Source organism: Thrips palmi, unplaced genomic scaffold (assembly GCF_012932325.1).
Source record: "Thrips palmi isolate BJ-2018 unplaced genomic scaffold, TpBJ-2018v1 HiC_scaffold_2, whole genome shotgun sequence".
In the NCBI taxonomy this organism is placed as follows: Eukaryota; Metazoa; Arthropoda; class Insecta; order Thysanoptera; family Thripidae; genus Thrips; species Thrips palmi.
This window is the reverse complement of record NW_023144629.1, coordinates 8553223-8570386: the sequence shown is the minus strand read 5'-3', so window position 1 is coordinate 8570386 and position 17164 is coordinate 8553223. Positions and strand designations below refer to the sequence as shown.

The window sequence follows — 17164 nt, the reverse complement described above, 5'->3', positions numbered from 1 at the left end:
TGTCACCAACACAAAACGAAAGATCTAAACACGCGCGTGCAGTAGCGTGCAGGAGTGCACGCACGCACGGTGCTTCGGCACGCGAGCAGCAGTTTGGGAACGGGATTGAGAAGTCCTTCGAAGTTCGTCGTGATTGCCGGAAAGTTGGAGCATAAAAAAGAAAAACTCGAACCAATCCGATAACAATTTAACACTACGTTTATTATTATATTATTATGTACAAATAAATTATCACAAGTTACTGGGCCTCGCGAGCCAGTGCGTCACACCTAGTCCGAGTGCGACGATGAGGTTTTAGCGCAGCAGCGCAGCTAACAAGACGGGTCGCCTCGCCACAGCACGGACGTGTACACGATTTGGGATAGGTCCGCCAAGTGACCGCCGAGCATCAGATAGAGAGAGAGCGAGAAGAAGCCCGTGCGCGCTGCTTCTACCAACACACGCCGTTGAGCCTCTCCTGTTGTCACCTTTTCTGGCCACAAAATCTATCGATTCGACGCCGAACACGCATCCCAGCGACAGCGACCCAACAGAGCAATGCCGCGCGGGGCTTTGTCGCTCTGCTGGCTCTGCCTCTCTCGCACCCCCACGGGGCGCCCCGAGAGCGAGGCAGGCAGAGCGACGGGACCGCTGCTCGGAACAGGCCCGCCTTCGGGGTCCTCGCGTCCACGGGGAGGGTCATCTAGGCGCGCGGGAGGCGGCGTTGGCGGGCCTCTTGGGCGCGCAGAAGAGACTCTCCAGCATCCAGGTGAGGCCCGTGAACATGGCCAGCAAGGTGAGGGCGTGGATGAACACGGGGAAGCTGCCCGTCTTGTCTCGGACCACGCCTGCAAGCAGCAAGCAAGACAGGGCTGTTCGTGTTCGTTCTGCAGAGTTGGGTTCAGGTTCAGGCGGCGTAGTGTAGGTAAGGTAGGCACTTGACTCACCGAGAGCGGAGCCCAGGCCCAGCACGCAGGCGCCCTTCACGACCATGGCCATGCCGATGGCGGCGGGCAGCTTGCTGGCGGGGACGTGCTCGGCCACCACCAGGTTCTGGTTGAGCACGGTGGCGCCGCGGAACAGGCCGACGACGGCGGACAGCGCCAGCAGCTCGGTGAAGCCCGTCATCGTCGCCATCACTGCAAAACGCCCCAAAAATATCGAAAACATTCGCAGAGAAAGCATGTGAAAATACAGGTGACGCTGGCGGGGCTCGAACCCGTGACTGACCGGAGCGGCTGCCCGCGCTGCCCAGCGCACCGACGAGCATGACGGTCCGGGCCGCCAGCCCCGAGTGGTGGCCGCCCTGGCCGCCCTTGCGGCCCCTGCGACACGCGCTGTCGCACAGCGCCCCGCTCATGAGCGACGGCAGCAGCAGCCGCGAGGCCAAGTCCCCCACGGACTGCGCCGACATGCAGGTGGCGGTGGCGGCCGCGCTCAGACCCACGCTCTCCATCAGGAAGAAGGGGAAGATCATGGAGAAGGAGGTCTGCGTCGTGTAGATCTGCGGAGGGAGCGTGTTACAGTGGCGCGGCGGGGCAGGCCTCCCCACTTCGTGAGGAGGGAAACGTCGCGTTGTTCGGAGAAAATTGCCGCACTTTTAGGGGTTCGACGCCCGACTTTGCCCTTGAAAAGTTTGCCTTGCGCGCTGGATAGACTGATTCCTAGCAGACGGCTTCGTCGCTCTGTCTCTCTCGCACTCGCGAGGCGCTCCGAGGGGAGCGAGAGAGACAGAGCGACGTGCCGTCGTACCGCCCGCTGCTTGTGCAATCAATTCGGCGACTGCACGTTGCAGTGCACGTCGCGTCGCATGCCGGGCGGCCTGGCCGGGCCTCGAAGGGAAGGCAACGCGCGCAACGCGCCCCAACAGGTAACCAGGCATCGGACTGGACTCCCAATCGTGATATGCCTGACGGCCAGTCAGGGCGTATCTTATCCTCGCTGGCCTTGAGTTATCGATGTGGCCGGGTCAGTTCGTCGTTCGTCAGTTCGGCCGGGCGTCCCCGTCACCGCGGCGCGCATTGCCTGCGTTGCGCACTGCACGTCGCGTACCAGCCCAGTGCCGACGGCCAGGTTCATGAAGCGGAGGTTGACGAGCAGGTCCAGGCCCAGGCTGTCGGCCAGCTTGTGCATCGCGCCCAGGACGCCGCGCCGCTCGCAGCGCCGCTCCTCCTCGGGGGAGGCCTTGGTGGGGTCCAGCAGGTGCTCGACCTTGGACTCGGCCTTGGTTTCGGCCTTGACCGGCAGCGCTGACGCCGCCGGGGTCGCCGGGTTGAGGGGCTGGGTCTCGTTGGGCTCCTCGGGGTCGCCGGGGTCCCTGGCGGGAAAAGCATGTTGTTGTGGCTCGGTATGGTGTTAGGTTCGGACAGGGCAGGAGGGCCCTCGATTCGCACTAATCGGCTTCGAGTGTGGTGGGCCGGTGCATGAGCTGCGTGACTGCGTCGTGTGGCCCGGCACGTCGGCTAAGCCGAACAAGCCGACAAGAACCGCGTGGCGTTCGCGAACCGCCGATCCGTCCACAAGGGCGCCGCCCGCCCGGCCCGCCCGGCCCGCAAAGATATTGGGCTCTTCGCCAAAGCCAGTGACTCCACGCCCTATCAGTCAAGTGCCGGCAAACCCGTCGCGCGGAACAAACTTTCAAAACAAACCTTTCAAAAAAACTTGTAAAATTGGGATGGTTTTGGGAATGGCGTACTACCTGACGAGGACCGGCTTGCGGTAGAGCAGGCAGCCCGGCAGCGAGTGCAGGGCGATGGCGCCCATGATGAGGACGGCGCTGTGGAAGCCGTACTGCTCCAGCAGCAGGCGCACTAGGTGCGGCATCAGGATCTGGCCCAGACCCGTGCCGGCCAGCGCGATGCCCACGGCCTGGCTGCGGCGCGTCGTGAAGTACGAGTTGATGTTGAGGAAGGTGGAGGGCACCAGCAGCCCCAGCCCTAGGCCTGCAGAGCGCACGTGGTCAAGTCACTCCTCGCGGGACGCACAGTGGGCCAGAAGACCGGTGGAGGCGGTTAAAAATCCCGGACGCGTATTGAGCTCCAGAGTCGCTGTATGAGACTCGAACCGAACGTGTGACCCCACCAATGGATTGCGCTCCGAACGAGGAATCCATTGGTGGGGTCACACGTTCGGTTCGAGTCCTGTTTAGCGACTCTGAAGCTCAAAACGCGTCTAGAGCTTTGGCCGCCTCGCCTGCGTCGGTCCTCTGGCCCGCTGTGGGGCGAGGGAAGGGAAGGGGAGCTGGGTGGCGAGTCGTACCAACCAGGAAGCCCCACGTGATGAAGATCTGCCAGGGGTCCGTGGCGAAGTAGGACAGCATCATGCCGGACGAGATGAGCGCGCCGCCCAGCAGCGACACCGCCTTGCCGCCCAGTCGCTTCACCATGGGCCCCACCAGCAGGCCTGCGCCAAGCGTAGCCGTAGCGTCAATAGCAGCGCGGTCGCGTGTCACGCGGCAGCCGCCGGTTCAACTCCCCAAGGGGGGCTCATTCCTTACTGCGTTTACCCGCTCTGCCTCGCTCCGCACCCATACGCGGAGTCTCGTGAGTGCAAGAGAGACAGCAACGGCCGGCAACGCACCTGAGAAGTTCTGAATGGTGTTCATGGTGCTGCTGATGACGGCGATGCCCGTCGTCTCCAACCCCCAGGCCTCCAGCTGGCCGCCGAACAGCAGGCCGAACACGGAGAACAGCGCCATGTTGGTCATCTGGAAGGGAGCCAGCACGTGGCACAGTGGGCCAGAAGATCGGTGGAGGCGGTCGAAATCCCGGGCGCGTTTTGAGCTCCAGAGTCGCTAAATGGGACTCGAACCGAACGTGTGACCCCACCAATGGATTGCTCTTCGAACGAGGAATCCATTGGTGGGGTCACGCGTTCGGTTCGAGTCCTGCTTAGCGACTCTGGAGCTCAAAACGCGTCTAGAGTTTTGGCCGCCTGCGCCGGTCTTTCTAGCCCACTGCGCGTGGTGACCACGGCGAGCACGGCGCCTGCCAGGACCGGGGTAGGCCAGCCCGCTGCACTCCGCGGCGCGACGGGCCGGCTGGGCGCCGGGCGCTCTGCCCTGCCCGCGCCTAGCCCAGCCTAGCCGCGCCGGTCGAGTTGTTGTTCCGACTCGGTTTTTGACAGGGTCCGAGTTGGAGTTGTCGCAAAGCGTCCGACACCAGAGTACACACTAGAGACTCCCGCGGACGGGGTGACCGTGACAAGGCCGACGAGGCCAAACCGCTGGCCGTCCACTTTGGCTGGAAGGGCCGGGCCTTTTTGGCCGGTGGAGTGCGCCTCGCTGTCCCATGATAGTTTAACGATTCATAGTGTAGGTGCGTCTGTGTGTGTAGGTGCTCTCGTGTACTACGATGTACGTGCGTGTGAAGCCAGTCACAAGCCGGCCGATGGCTGGCCGATGGCAGTGTGACGGGTGTGACTCATTTGGGGTCGCTAATCAATTCTGTCGCGACGGGCCTGCTGCCAGCCTGCTGCCACGGTGGTGTGAGAGTGGCGGAAGACTGTTGTGGCAATGGAGGAAGGAGGGAGGGGAGGGGTAGGGTCGTCAGAGTCAAGTGTCGAACGCCCTAGGGGACGATCGAGTTGGAGCGGGCGACGCGCAATACGTCAATCTGTCTTTCTGTGTGTTTGTGTTTTGGACGTGTGTGTTTGTGAGTGAATGTGTATGTGAGTGAGTGTGTTTGTGAGTGACTGTGTGAGCGTAAGCAAATACGACTATGTGTACGAGAGGCGTGTGTGGGTGAATGACTTGTGTCTGTGAGCCAATTGATTCTAGCCGGCCGTAAGCACCACCCCCTCGAGCGGGGAATTCCGGTTCGAGAAAGTGACAATCACCGAGGTGGCCATGGTAACGCGCGCGGCGTGATGGCGCGGTCGGCGCGATGTGGTTGGCGGCCGTCGTCGGCGCCCTCGCGGTACTCACGTAGGACACGGCGACGCCCAGCACCACGACCCAGCCCCAGCCTCCGTTGGGGGGCCGGCGCGGCGGCCGCTCCAGCTGCTTGTCGCTCGCGGGTCGCATCCTGCTCGCGCCCATGGTGGTGGTGATGGCGGTGGTGGTCGTCGTGGTGGTGGTCGTGGTGGTGGTCGCGAGGCCGAGAGTCGCAGTGGACGAGGCGGGCGGCGCTGCGGCGCTCTCCTCGGCGTGCCCGCGGGATGCAAGCGCCGGTACTGTCACTGGTCCCCTCCCGAACGGCTGCCTGTCGGGCTGTCCGGCCGTCGACGCCGTGCCCTGCCTGCCAGCCCTGCCTGCCAGCCCTGCCTGCCCCGCCAGTGCCGGGCCCGCCGGGCCTGCCGCCAGATAATCGCACTTGGCCACGTGCTCGCGAGAGGCGGGGCCGGCGGGGCCAGGTCCTGCCGGCCGAAGCCGATCGCGCTCCGTCTCTCTCGCACCCGTGCGGCAACGCCCCGTGGGTGCGAGAGAGACGGAGCGTGTTGGGAACGGTTCCGCTGCCGCCCTCGCGCTCTAATGCGCGCGATTAGAGAGAGGGAAGTCCCGCGGCCGCCGCTCCACAGTGGGCCGGAAGGCCGGCGCCGGCGGCCAAAACTCTAGACGCGTTTTGATCTCCAGAGTCGCTAAGCAGGACTCGAACCGAACGTGTGACCCCACCAATGGATTCCTCGTTCGAAGAGCACTCCATTGGTGGGGTCACACGTTCGGTTCGAGTTCCATTTAGTGACTCAGGAGCTCAAAACGCGTTTCGAGTTTTGACCGCCTCCACCGGTCTTCTAGCCCACTGTACGCTCGTGTTCCTGCTTCTGCCGCTTCAGCGCGAGGATTCATTCGGACTCATCGAACGCATGGCGGCACCGAGGAAGGATCGCTCTGTCTCTCTCGCACCCTACGGGACGCCCCATGAGCGCCATGAGTGCGACAGAGACAGAGCGACGGACCGATCCTTCGGAATAAGCGGCTCGTGTTTGCACACTCGAAAACATTTGCGCTGGGAGACGCGGCCCTCGGAGGGCGGGGCGTTGTCGCGTCGTCACCGGACAAGGCAAACACGAACTAGGCCGGCTGGACAACAAAGTAGATAGCGACTGTACAACTAACGTCGCCGTTGTTGCACCAGCGGCCCCAAAATGTTGCCAGCCTGCCGACGGGAGACTGACTATAGCATGTACGCTCACACACACACACACAAGCACACTCTCTCACACACTCCTTTCCCCTGCCACTGCCCGTGGGGCGCAGGGCGCGCCTCCGCCATCAGGATGTCATTGGCGTGCGGGGTGCATCGCGCGCGACGCGCGACCTAGTGCAAGGGCACGGCGAGGGCCAGCCCCAGGCACCCCAGGCCAGGCCAGGCCCCCGTCCCCCATCCATCCACTGCCAGGCAGGGCTGTCCTGTCCGTGGGAGGCTCTAGACGCGGTCGCGGCCGCGCGCACGAAGCGCATGGCCGAAGTGCTCGTGACGTCACGGGGCACGGCGCGGCACGGCACGGCCATGTCGGCGGGCTTGGCGGCGGCGGCGCACGCGTTGCCGCCCCTTTCTGAGCGACCAGACCAGACCAGCCGCCAGCCCCCCAGCCTGCCAGCCATCAGCCCAGATCCGATAGATAGACACGCACGCCAGTGACCACATCGACCGGGCCGCCCCGCCCCGCGCCGCGCCCCGCCCCACTGGAGTGCGCGGAAATATTTAATCGGCGACAATGACGGCGGCGTCGGCGCCCACGCGGCCTCTTGTCGCCGCCCTGCAGTGCCTATCTCTCTCTCGCACCCGCACGGCAGGTGAGTGCGAGCGAGGCAGAGCGACGAAAGCACCGTTCGCAGGAGAGGAGCGGATTGATCGTTGAGCGCCGTGCCAATCACGGGTGGAACAGGTGCCTGCAGGTTCCCGAGAGTCTTTTTCGTCGGGAGGGTCCAAATGCGGTTGGAAATGTCACTTGGTTCATGGGCATAAGTGACGGTCACTTTGGACACTGCCCGGGAGCAAACGCCGCAATGCGGATGGTGGTGGTGATGGTGGTGGTGATGGTGGTGGTGATGGTGGTGGTGATGGTGGTGGTGATGGTGGTGGTGATGGTGGTGGTGATGGTGGTGGTGATGGTGGTGGTGATGGTGGTGGTGATGGTGGTGGTGATGGTGGTGGTGATGGTGGTGGTGATGGTGGTGGTGATGGTGGTGGTGATGGTGGTGGTGATGGTGGTGGTGATGGTGGTGTGGTTTGTGATGATTACGGCGCTGATGGGCTTCCGCGTGTACTTCAACGCACGAGTTGGACTGCGGTGCACGGCGCTTTTCGAAAGTGGGAAATATCGATCCGGGGGAATGCAGACAGCGGTCGAACTGGCCGAAAAGTGCCACCGTAAGGTTGTAGTCTGATGCTGATTGCCGCCACGCCGAAAGGGTTGCCTATCTCAGCCCGCGATTTGTCGTGGATAACCATATAAACAGTGGTCCTAGCAGGCGACCCCTACGAAGCCGGAATGCACATGTCGCAAACACTCTCATCGTCGCCCCGACAGGACGCACCCCGACAGGACGCACCCCGACAGAGCCCCCGGGCCCCCGTCGTCGGCGAGGTAGGTGACATTAACGCGGTGGCCGCCCCCCCTGCGCTTCCATCAGTGTAGCGTGCAGCGGCAAGCCATTCCGAAGGGTCACTTCGTCACTGTCCTTCCCTCCCTCCCTCTCTCGCACCCTTTCGGTTCGCCCCATGAGTGCGACAGAGACAGAACGAGCCGAACGCGGCAAGGCAACGCGGTGCCCCACAGTGGGCCAGAAGCCGGTGGAGGCGGCCAAAACTCTAGACGCGTTTTGAGCTCCAGAGTCGCAAAGCAGGACTCGAACCGAACGTGTGACCCCACCAATGGACTGCTCTCAGAACGAGGAATCCATTGGTGGGGTCACACGCTCGGTTCGAGTCCAATTTAGCGACTCTGGAGCTCAAAACGCGTCTAGAGTTTTGGCCGCCTCCACCGGCTTCTGGCCCACTGTGTGCCCCCTGCGCCCTCCAGCCCCTCCAGCCAAGCAAGCCCGTCGGCGAGTCCATTGCACTGCTTTGTGCGGCTTGGTGTCGCGGACTGGCCGGACTGGGTGGGGTGAGGGAGAGGGAATGACCAATGACCGACCCGGACGTGAGTGCCGTGCCGTGAGTCTCCGTCCTCCGCGCCGTTTCCAGGGTTTCCAGCCGCCAATCCGAAATCCGACGGACGCCCGGTAAAATAGTTCCTGTCAACATTTCCCCCGCGAGAGTTTAGTGCCAGCAATTACCCGGTACGAGTGCCGCGTCGGACTCGGGGCACGCCACTGCGGCCCCGCCCCGCCCCGCCCCGCCCCGCCCCGCCCGATAAAGGGAACACCCGGAAACGGAAACGCAGCCGCGTGTCGTGATCGAGGGCGGCCCGCGCAGCCAGCCCCCACAGCAGGAGACTTGATTCCGAGAGTCGTTTTCGTCGCTCTGTCTCTCTCGCGCCTAGACGGCACACCCCTTGAGTGTGCGAGGGAGACAGAGCGGTGGAAAGGGCAACTCTCGGAATCGGTCTGCTGGCCCAGGGCGTCGAGGTTGTGGCGGTTGGGGCACTTGAGCGCCTCCCGCGGCGGCCGCGTCCCTCGCGGATGCCCGCCACTCGCCACTGCCTGCCACCTGCACCGTCGCCCCACCATCGTCACGGGAAGTGCGCCTCGCCGCACCTACTCGAGGACGACGAGGATGACGTCAAGGATGACGTCACCGCCGCGGGGGCTTTTCAAGTGTCTGGCTGTCGGCGCCAGGGCCGGCCGGTACGCCTACGCCAAGAGTAGCCTAGCGTCACCTAGCGTAGCCCAGCGAGGGCGGCGTGTGTCTGTCCGTCTGTCTGCCGGCTTGGAACAGGAACACCCCGGACACGGCCTGGCGGCGTCTGTCTGTCTGTCTGTCTGTCTGTCTGTCTGTCTGTCCGTCGCCACGCGGTCGCCCCCATGAGGGTTGAGGCGGCGGAGGGTTGTTGTTGGTCGATGGCCGGACTCGCTCGCCGCCCCGCGCCTAGCGGTGCTAGCGGCCCCCTACCCGCGGCGGCCAGGACGGCCAGGGCGCCAGGGCCAGTGTCCGTCAGTGCCCCGCGCCCCCAGGTCGCTGGTCGCTCCATGCCGCGGTAGGCGGTCTCGCGGAGTGCAGGCCCGCGTCGCGGGTGCCGTGCGGCCTGAGCCGCCGAGGACGAGGAAGGAAGCGTTGCCGAGCGGTGCGAGTGACCCAAGAACCTTGACTCTGAACGACCGGGGCCAGCAGCCTGAAATCGGGGCGTGGAATTTGGTCGAGTTTCGCATCTTTGCCGTGGGCGCTGGGCAGGAGCAGCGCGACGAGCGCGATCACAAGCATCGTCTGGGCTGGGTGGTCTGGGTGCGCTGAGCGCCGGCCTCGGCACTCGCACGCACTCGGCTCGACGCGACGCGAGCTGCATGCTCCTTGCCCCACGGACCACACGGACGCCGTCGAAGCCGTCAAGTGCCCCATGGCCGTCGGCACCCCGCCAGAGTCAGGGGGAGCAGGGGTTTGGTTAGCGACAGCCTAGTTCAAGTCCTCGACCGCCAGAGAGGTGTACGCCCTGTACGCACTGTAGGCCCAGCACGGCCAGGATGTCGGAGGCAGAGCTGCTGGCCCTGCTCAAGCCGGTGACCCATGGCGGCACCACCTACAGGTCCACCAGCGAGCTGGTGGTGGACCGGCGCATCGGCAAAGGCCAGTTCAGCGTCGTGTTCCGGGCCCGCTCCAAGACGGACGGCAGCGTGGTGGCCCTCAAGAAGGTGCAGATCTTCGACATGATGGATGCCAAGGCCAGGGTGGACTGCGTCAAGGAGACCAACCTGCTGCAGGTGCATGACCCTCTCCGATGATTTGTTCTGGTTTCAACCCAAACGCCTTGTCTGTTTATGATTGATTGTTTATTTTGAACTAATGTCGGCTTATGCTGATTGCAGCAACTGGATCATCCAAATGTCATTCGGTACCTTTCGTCCTTTATCGAAGATGGGGAATTAAATATTGTTCTGGAATTGGCTGATGCGGGGGACCTACTTAGAATGATTAAACACTTCCGTCGCCACAGACGTCTCATACCTGAGCGTACCATTTGGAAATACTTTGTGCAGCTGTGTAGTGCAGTGGATCATATGCATTCGAAACGAATAATGCATAGAGGTGAGGATACATAAATATTAATTGGGGAAAATATTGAACCTGTTACAATGTAATACAAACAAATAAAAAATATTTGTTCTTTTTTATTCAGATATCAAGCCTGCAAATGTATTTATCACAGCATCTGGAGTAATAAAATTAGGTGATCTTGGTTTAGGACGATTTTTCAGTTCTAAAACAGTAGCTGCTCATTCTCTTGTTGGAACCCCATATTACATGAGCCCTGAACGTATTCATGAACATGGCTATAATTTCAAGAGTGATATTTGGTCTCTAGGCTGTCTTCTTTATGAGGTACGTATTGGAAAAATAGGTTGCTCTTCAGACACAGCTTGTTCTTTGTCTGAGAGTTGATTGACAGTGTGGGTCTGTTCATGTTCACAGATGGCTGCGCTTCAATCACCATTTTATGGTGACAAAATGAATCTGTATACTCTCTGTATGAAGATTGCACAATGCGACTACCCACCCTTGCCGAGTAATGCCTACTCTGACAGTGTATGTATTTTTACCTATTTTTTCACTGACAAAAAATACTTTTAAAAGCCATAGCACATTATAACTTTGTGTATTTGCAGTTGAGGAGCTTAGTGGCAGGGTGTATAACAGCCAACCCAAGCGACAGGCCAGACATTGGCCACATGTATAGTATAGCACAGACTATGAACAGCCAATACAACAGAAAAGTTACCAGTGGAGGGAACAGGCCAGAAGCCAGCAGCAGTGGGTCCACAAGTTCCCAAAGTCGTAGTCGAGGATCAGGACAGAGGCTACGGAATCCAGTTGGACTGCTACCGCTTTCACCTCTTGCAACACCCTTGATGCAGCCCACAGCTCATGTGCACCGCAGAATCAGCAATGTCTCTATGACACGGGAACATCATGAGACACTTTTCCCACCTTTAATTGACAAAAGCAATGATTTGTGATCTGATTTGTAATGCTAAATGTTTAAAAACAAAAATTTTTTTCTTTGTCAATTTTTTACTGTTTGGAAATTGAACATGTGATGTGTCAAATTTGCTTTGTCTCTGTGCATTCATGTCATTTCTAGCAACAAAAGCAAGAATGATTTTAAATAAAATATGAGAAGGACCAGGTATGTAGAGCAACTCCATGAACAGAACTAAACTAATTATTACGTCATTAATTTTAGCAATCTGCGTTACCTCATATGACTCGTCTCCCTCCACTACTTTCAGTGTTGTGCAGCAGTGACAAATGATTCAAAACACAACCAACATCACGATCCCTTTGCCACAAGCTGAGACTCTGAGGTTCCTCTAGAATGGATAGTAAAGCTGCAAGGAAAGTACCTAATAAATATTACAAGAGTTAATTTTCCAACAGGATCTGACTCAATCAATGCTTACCAAGGATAAATTTTGGTTTTTTAAGATTGAGCTGTACTATTTCACTGGCCATCATTGACTTGTACATGGATCCGCTGGGATCTAAACTTTGGTTGAGCTTTGATGGAACAGCTCGGGATGTATGTCCAAGAATCCAGGCCAACTAAAAATGATACACTTTTTTGTTTGCTCAATTCTTCTCATGATTCCACACTAATTACATGCTCCCTATTGTACCTACAGCTGCTTTCAGACTGTTGTCCGTCTCCCTCAATGCAATTTCAATGTCTCTTTCTTCATATCCCATTTGCTTAAGATGGTCAAAATGTTTCTGGTTCAATTTAAAATTATCATGCCTTCTCCTTAAAGCAGAGGTCAAAAGGTCTTGAAATGACTCATACACTGTCAAAGTCTTTGCCTGGCTTGTTGATGGCTCAGGCAGCTCTTCTTCCTTGGAGCCAGAACTTTGCTCTAGAAGCCATTCCATAGCCTCAGAAACATTCATTCTGAAATATAAAACTTCTGTTACTGTAAAATAATTTGGGACATTTTTTTTCCTCAAAAGTATGTTGTTATGGTGCAGTTAATGACACTATGAAAAAACCTTTTTGCTGTCAATGCTTTGAGGACCATGCGTTCTGAAAACCCCATGTCAGTAAGTTGTTTTACATATGGGCTGTGAAGATTGGGTTCCCTCTTAGAGCTAATCTCTTTCTTCACTTGTTGTAGGACTTCCATTCCGTTAGGTGCATATGCCAAAAGGCGAGCAGCAGTCTCAAATAGAGTAATACAGATACGAGGACTGTCTATTGAAAACCGTATGGAGCACTGCAACAAGGAATCAAAATTGGCTGCTTAGTCCTAGTTCATAAATAATTGTGGAAAATGATCAGACATTACTTTTGTGAACATAACTGTTATGTCCATCTCATCTTCAGTCTCCGGTATCTTGGGTCCAGGCTTTTGAATGTTTCGTGGCTCCAGGTCCTTTGTGGCCTCCCACATTTCAGCTGTGGATGGCCCCCTCAAGTCTGGTTGCGGTTGCTTTGGAGGGGAAGAGCGGCATTGAACCAAAAGAACCTCCTCTGTTCACAAATTTATTCATTTTTAAGAACATAGGGATTGTACAATGCGCACATCACTGGAACCATTGGCTCAATAATTTACCATTTTCTCTCAAACCTTCCTCATTCAAGGATTTCTCACCAGAGAGTACTTCCCTGGTTCTTACAGTTACCATCTTGTGCTTTGAGGCCCTCAAAGTCGAATGCGTGCTAGGCCCATGAAAATAAGTCAAAGACATGGCCAGCAACTTGTTAATCTTGGTGGTGTTGCTTACTTTGGTCTTCCACACAGCGCCCATGTAAATGACCGAAATTTTCGTGTGCTCGCTCTCAGGCGAAGTCATGCCAGTTCCACTGGATAAATGATTTTTGGCGGTGGTATAGAACCCAAACTCCAAACAAACAAACAACATCCAACACTATCCTAAATTTTATTTTTACGCGCCACAGGCATGCCACCTTATGTTGGCTCCAGGCCCACTCTGAGTGGCCACACCTGGGTCGACACTCGTAGAATTCAAAATCAACAACCACTAAATTGAAATTCGGAGAAGTAGAAAGCGGATCGCCAAGAAATTACCGAAAAATGTCAGAATCTTGCATGTGTGATTTTTATGAGAATGTTGGTGAAACTGGCTTTCCCGGTCTTTCCCTCCCAGTCACTTCCGCTTGCAGCTATCTCTCTCGCACTTCACGAGAAGAAAGGGACGAAAAGAAAAGGCAGAGAGAGACAGTTGAAAGTCGCTAGAAGTGACTGGTGGTGACTAGCAGACGTCAAGCACATTTACGAAAGCACAGCAAGTGGCGGCAGCGCGTGTGAGGCCTGTGTTTTTATTGACGATTGCAACTCTAGTGAAGCCTGAGCTTATGTTTTTAGAGGATTCTTCTTCAAGTCGTGCGATTATGGTCGTTTCGTGTCACTGCCGCAAATCGCCCGTGTCAGAAGTCCAAGACAGCCATGCCCGAGCCAGAGTCAGAGAAAGCCTCTGGGCTGGGAGACATCTGCAGGAGGCGCGACTGGATAAATCTGAGCAGGTGCCTTGCTGCAGGTAAGACAACTAATTTTGAGGCCCTTTTTATAACCAAAAATCAACAGATTATCTTTCTTTTTAAAATCCATTTTTTTGTTAGGTTGTACAGTTAACCAGAGAGATCACCATGGCCTGACTCCACTGCAGATTTGTTCTGCATTGGGATGGACTGAGGCAGTCTTGTTGCTTCTAAAGCATGGGGCTGATGTCAATCAGGCTTGCCCTCTTGGGTGGACACCATTGATGCAAGCGGTTCGAAATGGGCAATCTGACGTAGTTGGGGTTTTAATAAAAGCGGGAGCTGATGTTTCCATGCAGAATGTTTATGGTTAGTACCATTGATTCAAAATTGCAATTCAAAAGGGTTAAAAAAATTGTTTACTTTTTAAAAATGGAATTTAAATGTGAATTACAGGTTGGGACAGCATGAGTCTGGCTGTAGAGAGCACTGAGAGAGACTCTATGGCAATGTTGATGCCACTGGCTGACTCTTCTGGTATTTTTCGAGCTTTGGCCAGGGCATGTCAACTGGGTAAAATAGAAGATGTCAGTTACCTGCTCAACCATCAGGCTAATGTAAATGGGAAATTACCAGATTCGGGTTAGTAAATCAATTCTCACCTGCCTACAAATCATTCATAAATGCACTGAATTTAATGCAATATATTTGTTTTAGGCTTGACTCCATTGATGTTGGCTGCTTGTGGGGGACACACTGAAGTTGTGAAAGTGCTCTTGGCATCTGCAGCAAACGTACACATGACAAATTCATCTAATTTGACAGCATTGGACATGGCATTGATCAACGGACATAACGACGTGGGGGTTCTGTTGACTCCACCTCCTACAATATCTTTCATGAAAGCCAGTTCACTGTCCCCACATCCTCCATTCCATTCCCTGGCCCTCCCTCAGTGGAGCCCATATGGGATGCCTTTGAACCCATGCACCCCAGCTTACCATACCCCTAGTGTTGGACCACACAGTCCTCAGATTTTTAAATTTCCCCCTAGTCCGACATGTGCTTGCACACCTTTTAACTGTACGCCATATATATCACCCCACCAGTCACCAGCACATTTATCTCCTTATTTAATGGCACACAGTCCTCGCCAGTGTGTCAGCCCCACAGCTTGTTCTTCGCCTTTGGTTCCCCCATGGCTGTTTTCCTATGGTCACTGTTACTATAAAGTGGAGCCCAAATTCAAGTTGGAAAGTCGCAAAATATTAAGAAGATGGTGGAAAAAACTCAAGAGAAGGTGAATAAATTCAGTTTTTACAATTTTGTGATTTAATAATAACCTAAAATTCTGCAAATTTTGAGGTACATAGTAAAATTATCAAGAATTGCTCTAAAATTTTATTTCACAGGTTCGGAAAGAAAAGACAACACAAAAATGTGGGTGTCTATGTGAGTGTTCATGGGCATGAAGCAAAACACAGTGACCCACAGCTGGAAGCTTTACTGCATAGTCTGAATTTGGAGTCTCTCAGTCCTCTTCTGAAGAGTCATGAGGTAAAGCTAAGTAGCATTCCGAGATTTTTAATGAGCAAAATGTGATTCCTAAACCAACTTTCATTTTACAGATTGATGTTGATACATTCCTCAATTTAAGACAGGCAGACTTAGAAGAACTTGGCATTGTTGACAAGGCTTTTCAGTTTTTCATTTTGCAAAGAATCAGGTCACTAAATAACAATTTGTAATTTGAAAATTATTTTGGCATTGTAGTTTTATTGTAGGTAGCATTTAATGCGTGTTTTTAATTGTTGACATATTGATTATTTTACAATGTATTGATGTTCCAAGAACTCAGATTTAAATAAACTCAAAGGCACACTGATCTCTTGAACAAGTTTATTATTAAAGTTCACAGAAAGTTAGTAAATTTTACTGTATTTAACAAATTTCAGTCTTACTTCACAGTATTGTAAATGCAATATATTATCATTAGAATATCAGAAAAGATTTTAGAGTTTTGAATACTTGAGACAAATCAAATGGTGTCTGTCTGAATGTGACTAGTCAAGGCCAAGATAATGCTGAAAATTCTTAGCTTAAGGGAACAGTCTTGTGTTTTAATTTAAAAATAAACGAGCAAGCACTCTTACCCAGAAGTGATGTGTGAGAGCGACAAGTAACGAAGTCCTCAATGTTTGGAGAAGAATTCCTTCTTCTTGATCAAATCAGGTTTAATCTGGTAGAAAAATAATGTTCAATGAAAAACGGTGTCCAAAATACTGCAGACGACCTGAAGTACTTTTGCCAACCACTTACAGTATCTTCACCAGGCTTCCAACCTGCAGGGCAAACTTCTCCAAATTTGTCAGTGTACTGGAAGGCTTGAACCAGACGCAGAGTTTCGTCCACACTGCGTCCGACAGGCAGATCATTCAGGGTAATCTGGCGTATCACGCCTCGGGGATCAATGATGAAGAGACCTCTGAAAAGAGAATTTTTTTTAAACACAAGAAACCAATATAGAATTTTACAATAGAAAGGAAATTAAAAAGGTTACCTTAATGTGTGACCAAGCTCTTCTAAATATACACCATAATCTTTAGAGATCTGATGGTTCAAGTCCGACAGCAGTGGAATTGTTAGTTTCCCCAAGCCACCTTCCTTACGAGGGGTGTTGGTCCATGCATGGTGTGTAAAGTGAGAATCCACAGAGCATGCAACAACCTCTGTGTTAATTTTTCGGAACTCTTCCAATCGGTCATTAAAGGCCAAAATTTCAGTAGGACATACAAATGTGCTATAAGAAAAGATAAATAGTTTGCAAATTGAATTGTAATTCCTTAAGTTTTATCACATCACTTGTCATTGTTTAACTTACAAGTCCAGAGGGTAAAAGAAAAAGATCAAATATTTCCCTTTGTAGTCGGATAATTTGATTTCTTTGATCTCTCCACTTACAACTGCAGTTCCTTTCCATTCAGGAGCAGGCTTGGAAACTAAAAAGGAAAACAAACTTGTATACATAAAATGCATCAACAGGACAATTAGAAGACGACAATGTCAAAATGAAAATTAATGAAGCAACAGGCTCGCTTCCAGGATAACGGAATAAAATGAGCAGTGTCTCCCCATCTCCGAAAAAAATGCTACATCCCTTAGCAGATTCCTGCATGATCGCAAGGAGCGTATGAAGAGAGGAAATAGAAGAAGTCTAATGTGGGAAACAGGTCAGTGAACAGGTGGCACTACATTAACCAAGCATCAGCCACGACTTACTGACTGCCTTCGTCCACTGCAGCTTGTGGTCCCCGCCGTGCGGCCAGGTGTAAGGATATACGTTGCCTCCCGCGAAGGAGTGACAGGATTGCTCCTTGCCTATCGTCTCCGCGAAGGACTGGGCCCCCGCGGACGCGCAGCAGAGGGCCCAGATCGCTGCAAAATACCAGCCGGCACCCATGTTGTTGTTTGTTGTTGTGATGTGAGGATCAGGACTCGCGGCCGGTCCGGGTCCCTACGGTGAGGTGGCGGGTGGGCGGGTAAGGCGTGGCGAACGGGTCTCCCAACCTGCAGTCCCAATCACAAACTGCTTTTTACAAGCCAATCGCAAAGTAAAAGTTCACAAGTGTGACAAGAAAACAACGACAGACTAGAA

At 54.3% G+C, this 17164-nt stretch overlaps 5 protein-coding genes across 6 annotated transcripts; 2 read left to right on the top strand and 3 right to left on the bottom strand.

Annotated features, from left to right (window-relative positions):
- Positions 1-175: 175 nt before the first annotated feature.
- LOC117647536 (monocarboxylate transporter 12) lies at positions 176-5152 on the bottom strand. The gene is made up of 8 exons (XM_034389314.1): positions 4904-5152; positions 3559-3685; positions 3238-3381; positions 2678-2921; positions 2032-2296; positions 1210-1483; positions 927-1118; positions 176-827 (listed from the first exon to the last, which is right to left on the bottom strand). The coding sequence occupies exons 1-8, from the start codon at positions 5015-5017 to the stop codon at positions 679-681; spliced, it is 1509 nt and encodes a 502-aa protein (XP_034245205.1). The 5' UTR covers positions 5018-5152; the 3' UTR covers positions 176-678.
- Positions 5153-9541: 4389 nt separating this feature from the next.
- On the top strand, positions 9542-11205 carry LOC117647539 (serine/threonine-protein kinase Nek7-like). Its single transcript, XM_034389318.1, has 5 exons — positions 9542-9778; positions 9884-10103; positions 10195-10397; positions 10488-10601; positions 10682-11205. Exons 1-5 carry the CDS (start codon positions 9542-9544, stop codon positions 11030-11032), a joined length of 1125 nt encoding a protein of 374 aa, XP_034245209.1. The 3' UTR covers positions 11033-11205.
- LOC117647538 (ubiquitin-associated domain-containing protein 1) lies at positions 11123-13152 on the bottom strand. Of its 2 annotated transcripts, none has more exons than XM_034389316.1 (6): positions 12623-13152; positions 12356-12540; positions 12060-12283; positions 11697-11961; positions 11477-11618; positions 11123-11404 (listed from the first exon to the last, which is right to left on the bottom strand). In XM_034389316.1, exons 1-6 carry the CDS (start codon positions 12930-12932, stop codon positions 11274-11276), a joined length of 1257 nt encoding a protein of 418 aa, XP_034245207.1. In that variant the 5' UTR covers positions 12933-13152; the 3' UTR covers positions 11123-11273. The 2 variants fall into 2 exon arrangements, with proteins under 2 accessions (XP_034245207.1, XP_034245208.1); XM_034389317.1 differs by having other exon boundaries at positions 12371-12540.
- A 119-nt stretch (positions 13153-13271) lies between these two features.
- LOC117647537 (ankyrin repeat domain-containing protein 17-like) lies at positions 13272-15394 on the top strand. Its single transcript, XM_034389315.1, has 6 exons — positions 13272-13568; positions 13651-13878; positions 13966-14151; positions 14227-14809; positions 14922-15066; positions 15138-15394. The coding sequence occupies exons 1-6, from the start codon at positions 13478-13480 to the stop codon at positions 15255-15257; spliced, it is 1353 nt and encodes a 450-aa protein (XP_034245206.1). The 5' UTR covers positions 13272-13477; the 3' UTR covers positions 15258-15394.
- On the bottom strand, positions 15392-17054 carry LOC117647540 (peroxiredoxin). The gene is made up of 5 exons (XM_034389319.1): positions 16789-17054; positions 16391-16508; positions 16070-16309; positions 15829-15994; positions 15392-15748 (listed from the first exon to the last, which is right to left on the bottom strand). The coding sequence occupies exons 1-5, from the start codon at positions 16967-16969 to the stop codon at positions 15701-15703; spliced, it is 753 nt and encodes a 250-aa protein (XP_034245210.1). The 5' UTR covers positions 16970-17054; the 3' UTR covers positions 15392-15700.
- Positions 17055-17164: the final 110 nt, after the last annotated feature.

Coding starts and splice junctions, on each gene's coding strand:
- LOC117647540 (XM_034389319.1), bottom strand. CDS start 16,969: ATGGGTGCCGGCTGGTATTTTGCAGCGATCTGGGCCCTCTGCTGCGCG. Junction 16,509..16,788: donor GCAGTGGACGAAGGCAGTCA/GTAAGTCGTGGC, acceptor TTTCCTTTTTAG/TTTCCAAGCCTGCTCCTGAA. Junction 16,310..16,390: donor TTCTTTTACCCTCTGGACTT/GTAAGTTAAACA, acceptor CTTTTCTTATAG/CACATTTGTATGTCCTACTG.
- LOC117647537 (XM_034389315.1), top strand. CDS start 13,478: ATGCCCGAGCCAGAGTCAGAGAAAGCCTCTGGGCTGGGAGACATCTGC. Junction 13,569..13,650: donor GAGCAGGTGCCTTGCTGCAG/GTAAGACAACTA, acceptor TTTTTTTGTTAG/GTTGTACAGTTAACCAGAGA. Junction 13,879..13,965: donor TTCCATGCAGAATGTTTATG/GTTAGTACCATT, acceptor TGTGAATTACAG/GTTGGGACAGCATGAGTCTG.
- LOC117647539 (XM_034389318.1), top strand. CDS start 9,542: ATGTCGGAGGCAGAGCTGCTGGCCCTGCTCAAGCCGGTGACCCATGGC. Junction 9,779..9,883: donor AGGAGACCAACCTGCTGCAG/GTGCATGACCCT, acceptor TGCTGATTGCAG/CAACTGGATCATCCAAATGT. Junction 10,602..10,681: donor GTAATGCCTACTCTGACAGT/GTATGTATTTTT, acceptor GTGTATTTGCAG/TTGAGGAGCTTAGTGGCAGG.
- LOC117647538 (XM_034389316.1), bottom strand. CDS start 12,932: ATGTTGTTTGTTTGTTTGGAGTTTGGGTTCTATACCACCGCCAAAAAT. Junction 12,541..12,622: donor GGAAGGTTTGAGAGAAAATG/GTAAATTATTGA, acceptor ATTTGTGAACAG/AGGAGGTTCTTTTGGTTCAA. Junction 11,619..11,696: donor ACAACAGTCTGAAAGCAGCT/GTAGGTACAATA, acceptor TATCATTTTTAG/TTGGCCTGGATTCTTGGACA.
- LOC117647536 (XM_034389314.1), bottom strand. CDS start 5,017: ATGGGCGCGAGCAGGATGCGACCCGCGAGCGACAAGCAGCTGGAGCGG. Junction 1,484..2,031: donor TGGCCGTCGGCACTGGGCTG/GTACGCGACGTG, acceptor CTCCCTCCGCAG/ATCTACACGACGCAGACCTC. Junction 828..926: donor GGGCCTGGGCTCCGCTCTCG/GTGAGTCAAGTG, acceptor TGCTGCTTGCAG/GCGTGGTCCGAGACAAGACG.